The sequence below is a fragment of the Scomber japonicus genome, chromosome 22 (genome assembly GCF_027409825.1).
Source record: "Scomber japonicus isolate fScoJap1 chromosome 22, fScoJap1.pri, whole genome shotgun sequence".
In the NCBI taxonomy this organism is placed as follows: Eukaryota; Metazoa; Chordata; class Actinopteri; order Scombriformes; family Scombridae; genus Scomber; species Scomber japonicus.
In genome coordinates, this window is record NC_070599.1 from 7,186,947 (window position 1) to 7,205,541 (window position 18,595).

Sequence of the window (18,595 nt, forward strand, 5' to 3'; positions counted from 1 at the left end):
GCTTCCTGCTCAAACTTCTGTTCTTTTACCAGATGTGAAAGTTTGCTTCATAACAAATACCGGAAAGGTGTGTTAATATATGTGTGTGTGAAGTGTGGTGATTGTGTGTGTCCACACATTTAAAAAAAAAGGAAAAAAAAGTTAAAGTCTAATGAATTCTCATTATCGCTATGTTTTTCTCACACTTCTTCTTTTTTCTTCATTTGAGGTTTTTTTCCCTCACTCCGTTGGTTACCTCCCTAACACATACACACACATAACTTCCTCCTCAAACCCTGCAGTGTGATGAGTGAAAGACGAGGGCACATGGTGGATTGTGTAAAAAAAAAGGGCCAACATGATATGTCGTCTTTTGCAATAGTTCATTTCAGGGATCAGTTAATTTTCTGCTTTTTTCTGCAATGCTGAGGTCAGGATTCTCACTTCCTGTTGTTACAGCATGTTTCATTTCAGGTTAATAAATTCCATCTACTGACATTATCTGAAATATTAGTCTTTGTCAGAATAATGCATTCACCAGATGGCAGATTTGTGGAAAACATGATGACTTATGGAACAACTGGTTAATTGCTGGATGATTTCACAGATTTGTGACCTTTGGACTTTCCAGCCTTTATACTTAAAGGTGCAGTCTGTAGAATATGCTGGCATCTAGCAGAACAAATTGAATATAATATTCATAAGGATGATTTAATTTTCATGAACTTGGAATTAGCCCTTTATATCTACAAAGGGAGTGGGTCCTCTAACATGTTTCTACAGTGGCCCTGAACAGACAACTTAACACTGGCTCTAGAAAGGGAGGGCCTGTCATGATTTTTGCGAGTTTTGTGGTCACATTAGGTTTTAGTTAGAAGAGGAAGGGAGGGGTGTTCAGTTGATAGTAATCTGCAACCTCACTTCCACCAAATCCTACATTCTGATCCTATAACTGAGTGGCAACCAGCTGCTGAATGTAGCTTTGTACTTGTTGCACAAACATTATAAGATCAATATGAATATTCTAATCTCAACTCTTGACAAGAAAGTGATTAAGTGTATATCCAAAATTTCCAAAAAAAGTTTTTCTCTTGCCTTAGTAGCAGAGTGGTTAAGACGCATGCTGCATAGTGGGGTCACTGGTTTGATTCAAGGGACCTTTGCTGCAGGTCATTTCCCCCTCTCTCTCTCTCTCTCTCTCTGTTTCCTGTCAGCCTCTATATGACCTACTGTCAAACAAAATCAAAAAAATAAATCTTAAAACAAAAAATCAATTTTGTGCTTGCAGTTAGTTATAAATAATCATGCAAAGAAAGTCAATAAAAAATGATTCACATTGAAAATCTATCCATTACAATTTCCAGAGGCGTTTCTGCTAGCAATTCCCAATGCAAATATATGCCATTTTCATTGCCTGGGAGCACCAAAAAGCCCAGCTTCATGCAGATAGAAGAGAGTGAGGCTGTGTAGCTGCAGGAAAACATCCAACCAAAAAAAGCCTCTGGTTTGGCTCAGACAGCATGTGATGCTGAGTACTTAAATTCATGTTTTCTAAGAAATGTCGGTGGTTTTGCAGAACAAGGCACAAACATGTACATCTGGATACTAATGTATTCATTGCACAATGTCTCTCTGCTTCATTTCCTCCTGCCTGTCAGAGTTGGGCTCAGAGCTGTACAGTGGTTTGACACAGCGACAGTCGACATCTGAGCTAGTTTCATGCTATGTGTGAATGCTGGGAGTTTCACATTCACGCAGCCAACCAGTTCAGTACCGCAGCAGACTTTATAACAGTGTTAGCTGTGGCTAGTTCCTGTTTATGTATTCCTCCCTAAAACAGCCAGCATCCCTGTGCAGACCACAAAACCCAGAATTTCCTGTACTCATTATACATCATTTGTCATGCACATTTCGATCAAGGGCGTGAGACATTATGGGTTGCAAGTATGAAAACAAGGTAGAGAAATGAATGCACTTTTTTGATTGCAGGTGCAGGTTACCACAAGTGAAAACAGTCATTTTTTCGTTCATCGTTCCCATTTTGAAAGTGAGCTACACCTAACACCTGTAGCACAGAGTGATGTCCATCAACTGAAACTTTAACTAATCAGGATCATGTAATCACTACTACTGCTAATGCACTGTCTCAACTAATCACTAGCAGAGGTACAGCACAGCCGAGTCTGCACAATGTGTTTTCGATCCGTTCTCCCTCCAGGTTCATTTACTACTGTGTTTCGCCTTGATTGATTTAATTCCAGCCACAGCTTGATTTATCACTCTTCGGGTCTGACAATTTCCCTTTCCAGCTACCGTCCCCTCCTGTGCCCCCCCCCCCCCCCCCCCATCTCTCTCTCTGCCACAGCCGCCTCTGTCTTTTGTGTTCCAGCCATGCCTTTAAAGGTGAGGAGAGGAGAGTGCACTGACAATCTGATATTTTACAGGGTCTGTGCCCTTTCATGGGGGGAGATGAGGAAGTGACGGAGGAACAGAAACATCCTACAGAGGACAGAAAAGAAGTCAGGATGACTGTTTTTCTGTGCTGAACCAGTTTCAAAATGATTTTTTTTAGCATTTTTTTACATTTGCGAAGGTTTTTGCTGCAGAATTAGGCATGATTGCGAAGGTTTTTGCTGCAGAATTAGGCATGACCCTTTTTGCATCCAGTAATCACAATTAGATACTTCATTTGAAGGAGTTTTAGGATGGCTGTCATCCTGCCAGGTTAGTGGGAGTCAAAGAAAATCTAATTCCAGTTCTGCCTACGCTTGGTGCCTTTAAATTCCCGTCCCTGGTGTTTAAATTAAGTAAAAAACAAACACTCCTCACAAACTGTTAAGGAGAAGGCTTACAAATTCAGATGGTGCTGTTATTTGAATGCCTGTTCCCAGAGTTGAGATCAATCACTCCAATATACATGGTGTGAATGTGATCTAGTAAAGAAAGTAAGAAAAGGTTGATACAGGTGAGTGTAGAACAGACTACAGAGGGATCACATGTTGGGTATCACAGGGGTCATAGGTTACTTTGAGGTATATGGTGATCGGGGGGGGGGGGGGGGGGGGGGGGCATCTGATGAAATGGACTTTGGACTCATAGCTTAATTGATCTGTGCTTAGGTAGATTTGTCAGCATGGGCACCGCACATGTCATGACTGGCGTTGATGGCTTGCATCATTTGCATTCTCTGAATCAGAAGCTGATCTGGATGAACAAGCACACACAAAGCAAGCCTGTCCAATATTCAAAACAGGAGCAGTTAATCAGCAACATGCTACTCTGGCAAATTCAGCCACACTTAAATACACTGAAGTGACTTTTCTGCCTGCCACCAAGACATGATGAGCTGTTGAGCTACAGCTGCTAAGACTTTGAAATGTTCAGACAGGCAGCCAGCTGCAGCTTATGAGTCAAATCCCACTGCTCTGACAACACAACATGCGTGGATAAAGCAGGGTTGAAGTCGGCAAAGATGCCACAGAGCAAGCAATCAGTGGCCCCGACACTCAAAGATGCCTCCTAATCCCTGCTGCTCTGAGGGCGGCAGAGGAAAATCACCTTGAATCACTGCAGTCAGGCAGCTGCAGCCTGTGTAAGAGAACAGGTAATGAGGGGCTGATTGAATGAAAATAAGGCGAGTGAGTAAGTCTGACCTCTCACTTGTTTAACTCTGCAGCCAAGGCTGAATCACAATAAGCTGGGATGTGTTACCCACCAGTCATAGAAAATACTCATTACCAAACAGGTGTCTATTGGTTATTTGCAGGGCTGCCATGAAAGCCAGTGTCAGTGCCTTTGGATGGGTGGTTATATAAGCTATCAGCCATGGAAATATTTTAAGGATTATGTTAAAAGTTCAAATTAAACTTGATTGTCTGCATCTTTCTCTCTATCCTCCTCTTCTAAATGTGTGCCAACTAAAACTTTGCATGTCAACAGACTTCTGTTTACCATCATTCTCAAGGCAGTTAAAGCAGGATGAATCCCCTGCCACTCCCTCTGTCTATTTTAGGCATCACCCATCCTCCTCTGATGCTCCTCCCTCCTGAAGATGCACAGACCCCTTTATTCTATTTGTGATTCAAATAATCATGAGGCAGGCATTTATTTATCAGTGCTGCAGCTGCTCTAAGGACTAAAAGCTGCTCCTCTTTAGTCTAAGGAAGGGAAATCATCCTCCTGCTATTATGTTTTATTGTCACCCATTAACAGCCATAAAGAAAATGTTGTCATGCATTCATTCCTCTACAATCCCAGTAATCATAGTGTACTTTATGAGCTACAGTTTCCTCATCCAAAGCAGCAATGAACTGTTGTTGCCATTCTGATGTCTCACCTCAGTAAATGGCACCAGCATTAACGCTGCAACAAGTACATTTGTTTTGACAGGCGTGAAATGTAACACAGGTCTTCTACAAGTCTGAGTGCAACAGCTGTGAGTACTTACTCCAACACACAGCGTACAGAGAGCATCTGAAAATAAGTCAACATGAAAAGAAAAACATTTCTGGCCGGCACTGCTGTGGTTGTTGGTGCAAGCAGACAAGTCGTGCGTAATGTTACACTATCCTATTCTGCAAGACAGTATGAACTACTTAGTCATTTGGACGCATCAATATCTTAAATACAGAACCTACACTAGTACCATTTCGCTGTGGAAGATTTCAACAAAAAAGTAAGCGCCATCTATAACCCGGCATGCGTAAACATATCCAAATGCGCTCTAGTGGCTTCAGTTTTGCGGTTACACGAGTTATGACACATGTCTTACCTTGTAGAGTTTGAAGGGTCCCATGCCCTGCGTGGAGAAGCTACACTTACATCTGTTGTGGAGTGAGCACTGAGATGAAGATCGTTACATCACCAGCACCGCCGAAGTAAGGAACGCCGGCTCCTGCGGTGAGAAGCGCCAATGATCGAAACCCTCAAAAAGTCATCAGAAGAGATACAGTGAAGCTCCTGTGGAGTAAGCGCTGACACTCCTCTGAATGAGCTATGCGGGTATTTTTTATGTCTCATTAACCCTAACTTAAAAAGATCCTCCTCTGGCGCACTCGGAAGCAACTTATGGATGTGATGTGTGTTGGTGAAGCAAGAGGCAGCAGAGCTCAGTCATCTGGTCGCAGCTGGAGCGCGTGCCACGCCACCCACCCCCCTCACGTTCCAGCTGTTCAGCTCACAATCACACTGCAGAGCCACAGTCCCGCCTATTGGTAGTATCACAGCAACACCAGCCCATCCACATGCTCCCTGTATACAAGCGGCCACGCACCATCACACACTATGACAATTCATCTCATCGTTGGCTGAGCTCAGAGATGATGAGCCTCGCCAATTAAGATCAGTTTCCGATAGTGGACAACACAGACATATCCGGCTTTGTGCTGCTTTCAAATCCCTCTCATAAAGTGAAACAATAGTAAAGGTTTTTTTTTTCTATAGTGTTCATGGTGCTTTTGGCGCAGGCGCTCTGTGCATTTTTCGGAAAAACAAGACAGACGGCTGCTGCAGAGCTATAATGGGGTGTTTGTTTATTAATAGACCTACATTTATCAATACATGTACAATACATCACATTGCATGACAAGAAGAGGGGAAGAGTATTGTTAGTGATGTAGGTTACTGCATTAAAATAATTCCAAACTAAAGATGTATTAGACATAATGTATTCTGCATACACCTCACCTGTTGCTATAAGCCTGAGTTCTGTCCTCTTCATAACGTCACATGTTGCATTCAGGTAGTACAGGAATGACTGTGTTGTGTGTTTGTGATTGCAGAGGATTTTAAGATTGGCGATTATAATAACAACTTTGGCTATATCTTATCAAATGTATTTGAGTTGTTATATACATTTGGCAGCAGATGATTATTCTCTGATGTTTGGAAAGCACGGGAAGTTTGAGAAACGAAATTTTGGATCACTTAATGTAACCATGTAGTTGGCTGAAGCTGTTTTGACATATTATGAGAATCCATAAAAGTGAAGATCTAATGAGTTACAGCTTTTCTTGTTGCTTTTCTTTCCTTTTTTGCCTTAGGTATTTAGTATGTTTGATTGTGACATCACGACTTCGTAAAAGTTTTTTTGTCTCTTGGTTTGAATGAAAAATAGCATGGAACTTTTAGAAACGTACATTACAATACTGAATAAATAAGATCCATATCGCCCTTCTATATCACCGGATATGATGTAAAAGTTGCTATCCTCTTCCACTATACAGAATGTTGGTTAATCTGATCTGTTTGTTTGTCTGTTTTTTGGCAGTCGTACCGAAATGTTCTTAATCTGGAATTGTGATATTTCCGACTGCTCTTGAAAGCAACATCTCACAGCCCTGCCCTACCAGGAAGAAGCAGGGAACCTAAAGTTACGGTGGGTCCTGTTTAATTACTCTCTGACATCTGTATTATAAAATCCATGTTTCATAGGTTGGACTTTCTGACAAAATGGTTAATCTTATGAAGTAAAACTCAGTCGAGATTAATCATTGTAAAAGTGTCCTCATGTGCTACAGTAACTTCAGTACTTACTTTTAATATTTTTCTGATTTAATTGATTTTTCATTGTGATATTACATCAGTCCGTGATAGGCATGTTTGCAAATATGTTTTTGAATAGCGTCATACACCATGTCATCAATCATTCTCAGAAATATTGTGTTTTTATGATAAAGACTGACTTAAGTACAGTAGGTCACTGATAATAAACCTTTTACAAGAGTATACACCTTCTCTTCATTACCTAAGACATTGTTTCATGTGTGGGCCTATATCAGCACCAGCAAAGTTGTACTGACCATTACAGGAAATCAAAGGTCGATTTAAATAAAGATATATATATTTGCTTTTTTGTTTGAGATTCGGGTTGGAATTCATTTAGGCCTAATCGTTGAATTTTTTAGATTTTGAAATTTAAAAACACCCTGATTGTGTAATTCTATATCAACATCAGTCTGACCACCCTCTGGGATTCCCCTTCTTGAATCACTATTGCAGGAAGAGGGCTGAAGAGGCCAAAAAAGGAGGAAATCCTTTCATCTGAGGCAACAACATCGACATCTGTTTACCAGAATGGACAGCCAGGAGGTGGGGGATTTACTGGAGGCATGCCTCAGAGCTGCAACAGCAACTCGACCCTCCACACAGTCCACAGAGGCAGAGAGGCGGAACTACCTCAGCTGCAGAGGTCAGACACAAGATGGTGCTATTTAGTCAATTTACATTTAGGCCTTGGAGAAACCAGTTTATGGGAGAAACCCCAGATTTGGATTTGGGTAAGGATCAGAGATTTGGTGGTGGAATTACTGTTCGCTCACATAAGCTCCACACACATGCTTGGTGTTGAGAATGAGAGACAAAGCCATGCTTGACAAATGGTCAGTGAATCCATTTTAGGGACAGAATTGGCATGCATTTGAGGTGATTTGCTTTTGTTGAGCTAGTGCTTTTCAGTTGGGCAAGCTGGGAGAGTGTTCATTATAAAGCTCCCTCTAAACCCAGTATAACCCAGTAACTCCTTCCTGATGTAGAAAAATGTCTGGTGTAGTTTAATACAAATTATTTCTCTTCTACAAGAACATATCAAGCTGTAAGTGTTGTCCGTTTTATTCAGGGCTTTCAAGGTCCATTCATCTATGCACAGATTTTTGAGAACTTCAGAAATCCCTCGTGTTTACTCTTATTTCCTGTAGACTCGCTGTGTGCAGAGCTGACCTCTCTCCTGCAGGAGGCCATGGAGATGAAATGGCCCTTCGTGCCTGAGAAATGGCAGTACAAGCAGTCAATCAGTGCCAATGACAAAACCAACCTTAGCGACCTCATCAGCAAGCACCTACCTCAGCTACTGGTAATAATTACACATCAAGTTTGTGGTTATAATTTCCCATTTGAGCATATTTTAGTGTCATTGAATATAAAAACAATTTACAGGCACATTCACAGTGCAAAATAAATGTGTTTGTTTTGTTGCCAGGCTCTTCTGAAGACATCCATCATGGCTCAGGAGGAGGCACGTTGGGCACTGGCGGTGGTCTTCTTAGTGGACCGATTCTTCTACTGGACAGACGAGTCCAGTCGTCTGCTGAAGATCACCAAGCTGCTCCACAGACACCACCCTGACATCCCTGTGGCCCCTCAGCTGGTTATAAGACAGGCCAGGGTCTACCTTAACTCTGGTACAGCGTGAGGGAGGGTTTATTGTATGGGAATGCTTCTAAAGGGAAATGATAGTACTTTACTTTATTCTTAGTCTTGTCTGGAGTCACTGGCATTGAACAAATAATGAGTAGTATGTGTATCATCTAAATCTTTTCTTTTGGTAAATCATGATGATCGATGCAAATTCACGGTATGAAAATTACATGTGCAAAGCCTTTCATTACTTTTTCATTATTACACATTTTGCCTACAAAGGTATTGGTGATTGGTTGGCTTATACAGAGCAGAATAAATGTTAATATGATCATCATCTCCCACACAGGCAAATTGCAGAAGGCAGAATACATACTGAGCAGTCTGATTGACAATAAGGGGTCCACAGGTAAGACCATTGCTCCCTCAGTTGTTTTTGATAATACATTATACTGTTTTAACAACCTTTTATTAAAACATTTTATTAAATATGCAGGTTGTTGGGTGTACCACTCTGAGACTGACAGGGCTCTTGTGCAGGCTGTTAGTGTTCAAGTGCGTGGAATGATTTTGCAAAAGCTAGGTAAGGTCATTTTGTTCCTAAATGAGAAATAGTTAAGTCCACTAATGCCATGATACACTTATATCTTGGCTAATCTACTATCCTTGTGGGCTGTTTCAGGCCTGTGGCTGGAGGCTGCAGAGCTAATCTGGGCTTCTCTGGTTGGTTTCTATGCACTGCCTAAACCTGATAAAAAGGTAGTGTAGACACAACCACACTTCTGTCTTTGCAGTGGCCACATTATGAGCTTGTAAACATGTTACAACAATGTTATAAAGCTTTGTTCTGCATACTTGTATATTTTATAGGGCATTGGAACTTCCCTTGGCATACTGGCCACCATATTAGTGTCTATGAATGATGAAGACTTCCATGCTTTCAAGACTAATGCAGATACAGATTTGGTAAGTCTAAGTCTAATTAACATGATGTCACATTGTATATTTTTGATTTTGTCCAATTTCTTGTGCATTTGTGTGTGATTGTTTGGAGCAGTCTTTACTTGGGGACAGGAGTCATCGTCTTCTTTCAGCAGCCGAGGCAGCTAAAATGGCAGCAGTGTACAGCCAGTACACTTCACTCTATGTGTTGACCCATGTGGTAAGTTGTTCTATTGACTGGTCTCTGGCATCACTCACAGTGGCCTGCAACAGACATGGCAGACATGGATGAATGAAACTACTGCCTGAGTTCTATTTGAAGGAGTGTCATAAAACCATATAATGGATTGATCATCTACTCCAGTCCGTCATAGTTTTTCCAATAAAATACTATGATCAAATGAGTCAAAAGCTTTAGAAAGGTCTATGAAAAGAGAGGCACAATGTGATGATTGACTAAGACTTCAGTAATGTTAATGACACAGAATGCAGCTGTTATTATGATATGACTTGATATAACTCCTGATTGCTTTTGCTGCAATGTTTTTTTAGTCTAGAAATAGTCTTATTTGAGAATTTAATTTAGGTGAAACTCCTGGGTTTTTGCTGGTGGGACAATTTTGAAATTGAACAGTAGCTATTTGATTCACTATAATCACCAACTTTATATAATGGGATAACCTGTGCAGATTACCATAGTTTCATAATTTGACCTGATGCCAATGATAAGTTGATAATGTGTGCTAGAGGTGCTGCTATTAAATGAGCACTGAGGTGAAGGAGGGAAGTATCTAAATTATCTGCACTCTTAGATTTGTTGGGTTTAAAATTGACCAGTTTACTATAAACCTCACTTTGGTTTACTAAGATAAAATAACTTTTATTGCCAGAGTGTATTGCCATACAAGGATAATGTTTATAAAGTACATTGATAAAAAATTGCTTCTTACAATGTTTAGAATGGATTTTCTTTATTATGCAAGGATTGGTATTAGTCCAGAGTTTTCAAGTCTTTCTAACAAAGGCAATTGAGCAAAAGGGCACTGAAGTGGATTTTTTGTTAATATAGGATATATGATGGTTAATTTAAACGTATTTGATTTGTTTGAGTGTAAGACTAGATATTAAGTGATGTAAATTAAGCTCTAAGCAAAGTTCTTTAGTCTGGCTGAGTTTTCTGAGAGCCAATCTAATTTCAAATCACTCAAATACATAGCTCAAAATTAACATGGGCCAATATTCATTTGGCAGTTTCATTTTCACAATCTGTGAATGGGAAATAGTAGATTCCAGTTGTAAAATGGTCACTACCTCCAGGGCAGATATCCAGAATAATTATTCAAAACGGTAGCGTGACAGCAGCAACAGTTAGGTAGCTAATGTGATATATTCAGCAGAAATATCTTGTGGAGGTATAATTCTTACTGCAGCTTTCATTCTTTGTCAGCCTCTCTCTGACAGACTCATCTTTCTCTCCAGGCAACTCAAGGGACCTGCTTTTTATCATACAGTTTCTCCTTGGAGTGCCCTTCCACTGGAAGGCAGTCGTTCCTCCTGCAGGCCAGAGATGCATTTGCAATCGGCCTACTCACCAAAGCAGAGGACGAGCTGATCACCAGCAAGCAGGAGCTTCACACCTTCCTCAAGGCTGCATATTCCCTCGCTGTCACTCACAAATGGCTTGGCACTCCTTCAGAGGTTGTGGTAGAGGCAACACAAACTTGCCAAAAAGCTTTAGCGCTTTTTTACGATTACTGCCATGCAGATACCCAAGACAAAGATAGTCTTTGTGCTAAAATCCTGCATCTGATTACTCAAGTCAAGCTTCTGTTGCGAGTGGAGCCATTCCTTAATACAGACAAAGGATCTTTTATCCCTGACAGCTACAGAAACATCAATGACAGATTGGTCAATTTCACTTTAGAAGATTTCTCAAAGGTGATGCAAAGATTTCAGAAGTATCATGCATCACTGTGTGAGACCACCAACAGAAACTGTAAGGGGGGTAAAGAGGAAATAGATGGAGCAAGGCTATGTATAACTGCACTGGGAACGACCATTGGTACACTTAACACGGACTGCAGCACTGAAGCCTGCAAAGTGTCAAAGGATGCAACCAAAGGAGAGGAGCCACAACAGAGAGTTTCAAATTCAACTGCCTTGCATCCACCGCAGAAGTTTGACCTGTGTAGCACACTAGGAAGCACAGATAACCTTGGTTCTTCATGGCAGAACTTCTCCTTGAGTAGTTCTGGATCTCCTCGGGCCAGCAACAGTGGCTATACAGGGAGCAGTGCCATTGGACGTGTAGGGAATGCGAGCAATCTGAGCTGTCTGACCACTGACGTTGATGAAGATAGGCCAGACGGCATGCTAGAATTTATTGATGGAAACCAGAAACGAGATTTAAAAGGTTGTAACTCTGGTGCCATTTCCCATACAGAACCAAGAATTGCAACACCTGCCACTTCCTCCTCTAATGCAAGCAGTGATTTAGAAAAGTTTGAAGTGATACAAGCTGCAATAGAGACAGTGAGTAGTGAGGATGATTGGATGAGTGTTGGTGTGGCACTGAAACCATCAGTAGCAGAAGGAGCAGCGCAATCCTTATCCAAACTTACACTCAGAACATCCTCCAGCTCTCTCAGTAACAGTTTTAGTTCACAGTCATCGTGGGAGAAACTCTCAGCTGACTTAAACTCCCCCACAAACAGAAAACCTCAGGCAAGAAAAGCAGGAACTGGCCAAAGGAGCAAGTCAACAGAGTCTGATGGGAGCTTCTTTCTCTTGGAAACAGTTGATTCTGCAACCAGTGATTCAGTTCATAATCCCACGCATACAAACCACTCGTCCAAGCCTCAACCTTTAGAGAGCCTTAACGTGAACACTCAGAATGACTCTGTTCCTGAAAAACCTTCCACCAACAACTCTTTAGCAACCCCGCACCCAAACATTGCTCAATATGTCCCAGAAAACTGTGACCCCACTGAAACTTCAACTGAAAGTTTGTTCGAAATACTGGAGGTGAATCCAAGTGGACAACCATTCAATGAAGTCACTTGTACAGAAAAAGGGAATGTCCCTCAGAGGAAGAACCCTTTGTGCTACAGCTGCCGTAACCATGGCACTGTAGATGGTGTTGCTCCTGAGAGAGAGTATTTCTTGTCACAGCGGGATTACTACAGCCTTTTAGCTGGAGTTTGCCATGAATGTCTGCTGAAGAGATTGCACAGTGAGAAGATGCAGTTCAAACTCAAGAAACACAGAATGGCCTACAGTAAGTTTGAATTCCCATGGTTGTTGACATGTATTTTCAACGTCAATACATTTTTAGCCACAATTCTTCAGTTGCGACGTAGCTCTATGAATGGCAGTGTTGGTCGGGTGGTACGCCACAGTGAAATATTTCAACAACTACTGGATAGATTGCTATGAAGTCTTGTGCAGACATTTGTGATGTGACAGAGACAAGCATTATACTTACCTCAAAGAGCCAGTAGTATAGCTGTACAGTCTTGTGTTCCTCTATCTCAGTATTTTCTGGACTGAGCAGATTACTTGCAATTGTATGCTAATCTTTGACCACAATCTTTGATAGGTGCTCTTCATTTAAAGTTCTCCAAAGCCACAGGCCTGTGGTCAGCCAGGGAGACCTGCGTTTACATCGGAGAGCCGATGGGGCTGCAGGGCAAGCAGAGGGCTGCCATATGGGTGCTGTTTTTACACCAGGAGGAGAGGTTAAGCAGGTAAATATCTACACATACAAGGCACACTCTAACCTGAACATGATTACTTTCTGTCTGACTATTTGTGTACATCTATTATGTCCGTAGTTATGTGGGTAAAGATTACTTGAAGCCAAAGCAGATCCAGTTTCACCTGAAAGATGTGGAGAGACAGATGACAGCCCAGTACTACGTGACTGAATTCAATAAGAGCCTCTATGACAAGGAAGTGATGGCTCAGATCTTCTTCATCCCCTCTGAAGCTCTATTGGTGAATCACATGCCAAACATAATTATATAAAAGTTGAATTCATTTAGGGAGAGTGGAAATGGCAGACGTTGCTTTAAAATTAAAATTGCTTAATTCAAAAAGACTACTTTAATAGGACCCCCTACATAAATGCATAACTTCAGAGACGGCAGAGTGCAGGATTGCCTGCAGCAGCCTTGGAGCAGCTTTAGATGAGATCTAAATGTAATACCACAGAACACCCTCCAGCTGTCAGTTTACAGCAAGAAACTGTCTACTATCTTACTATCTTTTGACAGTACCAGAGTCAATATCCTGTTGGTTATTAGTCTAGGAGGTACTATGAACTGTTAGAAATGGAACGTGTGGAATTACAATACAAATAATAGCTTAGTGGCATATATTCTCCTAATCGTCTCTGCTCTCCCCTGAATGAATTAGACCAAAAAAAGAACTTGCAAAGTGCAAAGCGAGCCATAAATTTAATTAAATTCACCATTCAGCCTAGATAACACAACTGTAAATAAACACAGTATAGTATAACTGCATGTACTGTAGTTTATTTTAAGCACTGACAGATTACTTACTACCACCACATTTAATCATCTGTAGAGACATAACAAAGTCACCGGATTACAGAAGAAAATTAGACTACAGTAATACACATAACCTTTTGTTTTGCAGCAATATTAATGTGTTGTGTATGAGTACAGGATTTAAATATTTCCTAATTCCCCTCTTGTTTTCTGTACTTGTGAATAGATTTTGAATGGAAATGAGGTAGTGGGCTGTGTGACTGTTGAACCCTACATGCTTGGAGATTTTGTCAAATTGACCAACAACACTGGAAAGAAGAACAAGAGTTTCCAGGCTACAGAATACGGCCTTGCCTTTGGACACTTCACCTACTTGTTCTCTGATTGCCAGGAAGTCGTTGTAGATCTGCAAGGTACGTGTGTGTCAAAGCTCACCATAATCACCACAGACCTAAGGTGCATTCTTGCCATTTAGGGAAGGTGGCTCTCCTTTCTACCTGAAAGTGTGTCTCGATATGAGTCTTTTCTTATGTATGAGCATCATTCTTCTTTCTTTTCTTCACAGGGTGGGTGACAGCCAATGGCAAAGGGCTGACCTACCTCACTGATCCCCAGCTGCACTCCACCAAGATCCCCAGAGGTCCCTCCAACTTTGCTGACAGGGGCATCAGGTACTTCCTTGAGGAGCAACATGGACCGGAGTGCAATGGCATTTGCCAGCTGCTTAAACTACCTCCAGTGGTCAAACAGCCACAAGGTCTTCCTGAGAAAAAGTTGCTGTGTTGAGCGTCTTGATATGCGTGTGTTTATCTTCCCAAATCTTAGTAAGAGCCTTTGATACAAGTGTGTGACACGTATTTAGGCTTAAATGCACTTTTCCTTTTTGCTTACTTTTTTGTTAGAATTAATGTACTGTATTTCATTATAATATTTTAACTCACTGATTTTAAATTAGAACTATTGTTTTTCCTCCCAGATACCTAATCTTAGAAACATCTCATCAAGGGCTAATGTATACATAGCAGTGTCATTTTGTTCTGTTTTTCTTTGTTTTAATAGTCATAGGGGTCCGCTTGTGTTTTTTTACATTTTAAAGCAGTCAAGTTTTCTTAACTGTATTATCTTTTCTGCTCAATACTGGAGTTTACAAAAGAGTGTGGGATGGATACAGATGTATAAATTAAGAAAATTATAATGTGTGGTGCTAAATATTTAAACTTAGGTGCTATTTAAATGATCATATCTGTGGTTATGAGTAGAGAGGTTATAGACACGTGATCAGTCACACAAACTAAATTGTATTTTTGTTTTAGTAATTACTTTCACTGCAATGTAAAATATTTATAATGTTTTGTTTTTCACAACTTTGACATTTTTTCTCAGTACCTCTACACAACAGGATTGTTGTCTAACTGGATGGGTAGTGCAGGAATCACCTGACACAGTAACAAATAATGTGTTTCCATCAACAGCATTGTGTAGATTTTTTTTATTGCTGCTGTTAACACCCACACATTCAACTTTGTTCGAAAAACAATTGTTGTGCACTTTAATCATTACTTCAATAACTGACAGAAAAGTTACCTTGTTCACATGCCAACATCATAGAAAATGTGTGTATATGTTAACAGGTTGCAAAGTAACATGATTAAAATTGTGATATAAGACTAAACAAATAAAATTGACTTGATTTTAGAAAATTGCATTTAGAAAACATGTCCAGATTAATGTAATCTGTGTTTTACTTATTATAAATGATAAAAAATGATCATACACTAGATTTAATGAAAACGCATGATGCCCTTATTTTTAAAACTGCTTCGGATGTATAACATCAGATTTTACTGTATAAGTCAGTTGCAATATAGGAAACTTAAAAGTGCACTAAGTTTAGTTTTGCACAGGATTGAAATGTAATATATTGATTCATTAAAAAAACTCTAATGGTAAATGTAAAGCATAATGCTGTTGATAAATAAAACATATAAGAAGAGTTGTGTAACATGCAGGTATTGCAGTCAGGTGACAGCAGTACCACACCTTCACATCATATGACAGTGATGTCACTAATAGCTCACATGACCCTCCGTTTCACTCTGCAGTAGTCCAGTCCTGGTTTTACTATCCTCAATCTTTTATGAAAACAAACAACATTCTTTACCCCTGACCCACTGAGCACAGGTCTCCCAGCCACTCAGTCTGATAAAACAACTTTTCTGAACATGGAAAGTCTTGCATTTCTAGCACAATGTGTTAATTCTGCATCATGTTTTATTGTTGGGAGTAAAACATTAATGCATATAATATTCCATTACAAATATACACATGATCTGCTGTAAATCCAGTTCCTCCATTAAACATTAACCTGATATATAATGCCGATAAAGTGGATCGGGTGGTGTCATTTTGCTTTTATGCTGTGTTATCTTGATGTGAGCCTGATAGCCTGTATGAGGTCATTTTTTTCACAAGGCTGATGAGATAACCTGGAGGCAGGACTTTCTCCTGGAGCCTCATAGCAGTGCAATATATAAGGAAGTGATTTACCTCTGACACAACAGACTGTTTGGAGCTGAGAATCACAACATAGAATCCTGCAATATGAGACTCTTAGTGGCTTTCATGTGCTTACTGGCCGGCTGCCTGGCTCAGAAGCCTCAACCATGCGGTAAATAAAAGAACAAATGAGGAAAATCATTAGGAGGTTGATTGCTATTTTCCTCATTTAATTCATTCAAGAATAATTATATACATTGTTCATTTGATTATTGTTGACATAATTATCAATTGCTGACTTGCAAAGGGATCAGGTTTGCTATTTAAAGCTAATACTCTGCCAAATGTGTATTTTTGTGTAATATTTTTACATATCTTCTTCTATAACACAGCAAGTCCTGCTCTTCTGACTGGGGCCTTCACTGTGGTGAGTATTTGCATGAAAGCAGAATGACTGAGCCCAATTACAATACCTGTAAAGGGGAGATATGAGCTCACTTACATCGTATTTGTCCAGGCCACACAGAATGAGAAGCTGTGGATATACTGCACGTACGAGTATGATGCACTGGGACAACGAATACGGCTCAGGCAACAGGGAACTTACCAGACTAAGCCATTCACCAATGATTTTCTTCTGCTCTTTAGAGAGGTAAGCAATGACATTGGCATCCCAAATATTGATTTTAGAGTACAGCATTTACTTAGCAAGTTACTTAGCAAGTGTATGTGCTGAGAAACAATGTGCATGGATTAAATTTTGAGTTGACCTGTACACACAACACACTGTGGTTTATTATTATTATCATTATTATTATTATTATTATATTTGAGTGTAAAAGTCACATGCAAAAAAATAAGAATATATTAAATGAATCAAAATGAGCAATAGTCATCCTCATCCCTTTATTTCCATCCATCAGGGTGCCGTGTATCAAATTTTCGACACTAACCGCACATGCATCAAAAGTGCTTTGAAGGACAAATTCCATCCCATGGAAATCCCAAAAAATGCGTCTCTGCTGGGCCAGGCTGTTGTGGGCAGCTCATCTGCACCTGGACAAGGACTGCTGGTCAACACCTGGACAGGAGATATGCCTGACAAAAAAGGTAAGACACTGGAATGGTTTAGACTGTCTTAACTGTCTCCATTGCACTTTATGAACACTTTCACCTTTGACTCTACAGGAAAGTACATGACCACCTTCACTGAATTTGGATGCATTCCCGTCAGTAATTCATATCAAACTGATGAATATGGATGGGTGGTGAGTAAGTAAGTAAGATTTTCATTAGGCTACATGTTAACCCTTCCACTACAAAAAAGTTCCAAAAAACCAGAAACTGACTGAATTATGCATCTGACCAAGTCATTGTTATGTCACTGTTTTTCTGCCTAATAGCTTCTTTAACAACGTCATTGGGATTGTGGATCCTAGTCAGCTCAACCTTCCAGACTTCTGCGTGGACAAAGTGATGAAGACTGATGGGGAGCCACTAACCTTCCTCAGTTTGTTCCATAACTTGCCTTGAGCCGCCCTCTTTAACCAATGTCTCTAACTTTGTTTAAGATTTTTAATAAAGCAATTAAAGCTACTAAATCAAAACTTTGAGTTACACATGTTTGTAGCAGGAGTAAGTGTGATAACAAAGTACCTTGAGTTGACATGGTTTTATATGAGCAATGGTTTAAATGATTATGTGTAATGTGAATGGAAGGATTCATTATGAAGAACTGGAGTATTATCATTTGTAGTTCCCTTCAGTTCTACAGAGTGTCTTTTTATCGTCTTTAAGTGGATTGCTTCATTTTTGTGACCTCCACTTATTACCCATTGTCTGCTAAATGTGTTGATAGCCAATTCTTTTCTAACAGCTTTACACAGTGATAATACAACAAAATGTTGGACGACTTTTTTCAGGCATACATTGTAAAAGCTGGTGAACTGGATTAACTCAAATGCAAAATATAAAAAATGAAACTACAAAACCCTGACTTATTTCTTTCCATAGCACACATAGCTTAAATGATCACCATGGCTGCAACTGTATGATGCTGTCGTGCAGCCAAGTGCCCCCAGGGAAAATGACTTTACAAGATATAAACCTGTTGTCTATTGACAACAGACACACACATGAATTTATATGACATTATCACGTAAGAAATCAACATCCCTGGATGAGAGATTAGAATGTGTTAAAGTATATTTTAATCATATAAAACCAGCAAGAGGAGTGCTAGCAACAATTAATATTTTATGGATATGGGGTTGATGTCAAAGTGAATGCATCATAAAGAAGAAGGGGCAGATTAATAACCTTAATTACCTGCTTAACACCCCAGAACCCCACAGTCATAATCACAAAAATCATGTCCAACAACATGATTGCACAACATATACATGAAATCTGTTCTTTTTGTGCTGTTCACTTCATATTCTCATCCCTTGAATAAGTAAATAACCTGTTGTTAGATTGAAATAGTAGTAGCATAATACATGTCCAGTCTATGATGCAGGCTTTGATCAGCAAAC

General features: G+C 40.0%; 3 protein-coding genes across 4 annotated transcripts in view; 2 read left to right on the forward strand and 1 right to left on the reverse strand.

The window, feature by feature from the left end:
* Positions 1 to 5,067, reverse strand: part of LOC128383738 (RAS guanyl-releasing protein 2-like) — a 37,952-nt gene extending 32,885 nt beyond the window's left edge. For both annotated transcript variants that reach the window (XM_053343330.1, XM_053343329.1), the window contains exon 1: positions 4,751 to 5,067. The gene's annotated coding sequence lies outside the window, so the exon portion shown is untranslated. The remainder of the gene's footprint in view (positions 1 to 4,750) is intronic.
* Positions 5,068 to 6,329: 1,262 nt separating this feature from the next.
* Positions 6,330 to 14,624, forward strand: alpk1 (alpha-kinase 1). The gene is made up of 14 exons (XM_053343341.1): positions 6,330 to 6,355; positions 6,935 to 7,168; positions 7,674 to 7,828; positions 7,955 to 8,156; positions 8,462 to 8,521; positions 8,609 to 8,695; positions 8,795 to 8,871; positions 8,983 to 9,078; positions 9,170 to 9,274; positions 10,534 to 12,331; positions 12,653 to 12,800; positions 12,888 to 13,050; positions 13,792 to 13,978; positions 14,131 to 14,624. Exons 2-14 carry the CDS (start codon positions 7,054 to 7,056, stop codon positions 14,349 to 14,351), a joined length of 3,414 nt encoding a protein of 1,137 aa, XP_053199316.1. The 5' UTR covers positions 6,330 to 6,355; positions 6,935 to 7,053; the 3' UTR covers positions 14,352 to 14,624.
* Positions 14,625 to 16,087: 1,463 nt separating this feature from the next.
* On the forward strand, positions 16,088 to 17,668 carry LOC128383747 (ependymin-2-like). The gene is made up of 6 exons (XM_053343338.1): positions 16,088 to 16,233; positions 16,454 to 16,488; positions 16,579 to 16,713; positions 16,985 to 17,171; positions 17,250 to 17,337; positions 17,465 to 17,668. The coding sequence occupies exons 1-6, from the start codon at positions 16,167 to 16,169 to the stop codon at positions 17,592 to 17,594; spliced, it is 642 nt and encodes a 213-aa protein (XP_053199313.1). The 5' UTR covers positions 16,088 to 16,166; the 3' UTR covers positions 17,595 to 17,668.
* Positions 17,669 to 18,595: the final 927 nt, after the last annotated feature.

Coding starts and splice junctions, on each gene's coding strand:
- alpk1 (XM_053343341.1), top strand. CDS start 7,054: ATGGACAGCCAGGAGGTGGGGGATTTACTGGAGGCATGCCTCAGAGCT. Junction 12,332..12,652: donor GAAACACAGAATGGCCTACA/GTAAGTTTGAAT, acceptor AATCTTTGATAG/GTGCTCTTCATTTAAAGTTC. Junction 12,801..12,887: donor CAGGAGGAGAGGTTAAGCAG/GTAAATATCTAC, acceptor TTATGTCCGTAG/TTATGTGGGTAAAGATTACT.
- LOC128383747 (XM_053343338.1), top strand. CDS start 16,167: ATGAGACTCTTAGTGGCTTTCATGTGCTTACTGGCCGGCTGCCTGGCT. Junction 16,234..16,453: donor TCAGAAGCCTCAACCATGCG/GTAAATAAAAGA, acceptor TCTATAACACAG/CAAGTCCTGCTCTTCTGACT. Junction 17,338..17,464: donor TATGGATGGGTGGTGAGTAA/GTAAGTAAGATT, acceptor TCTGCCTAATAG/CTTCTTTAACAACGTCATTG.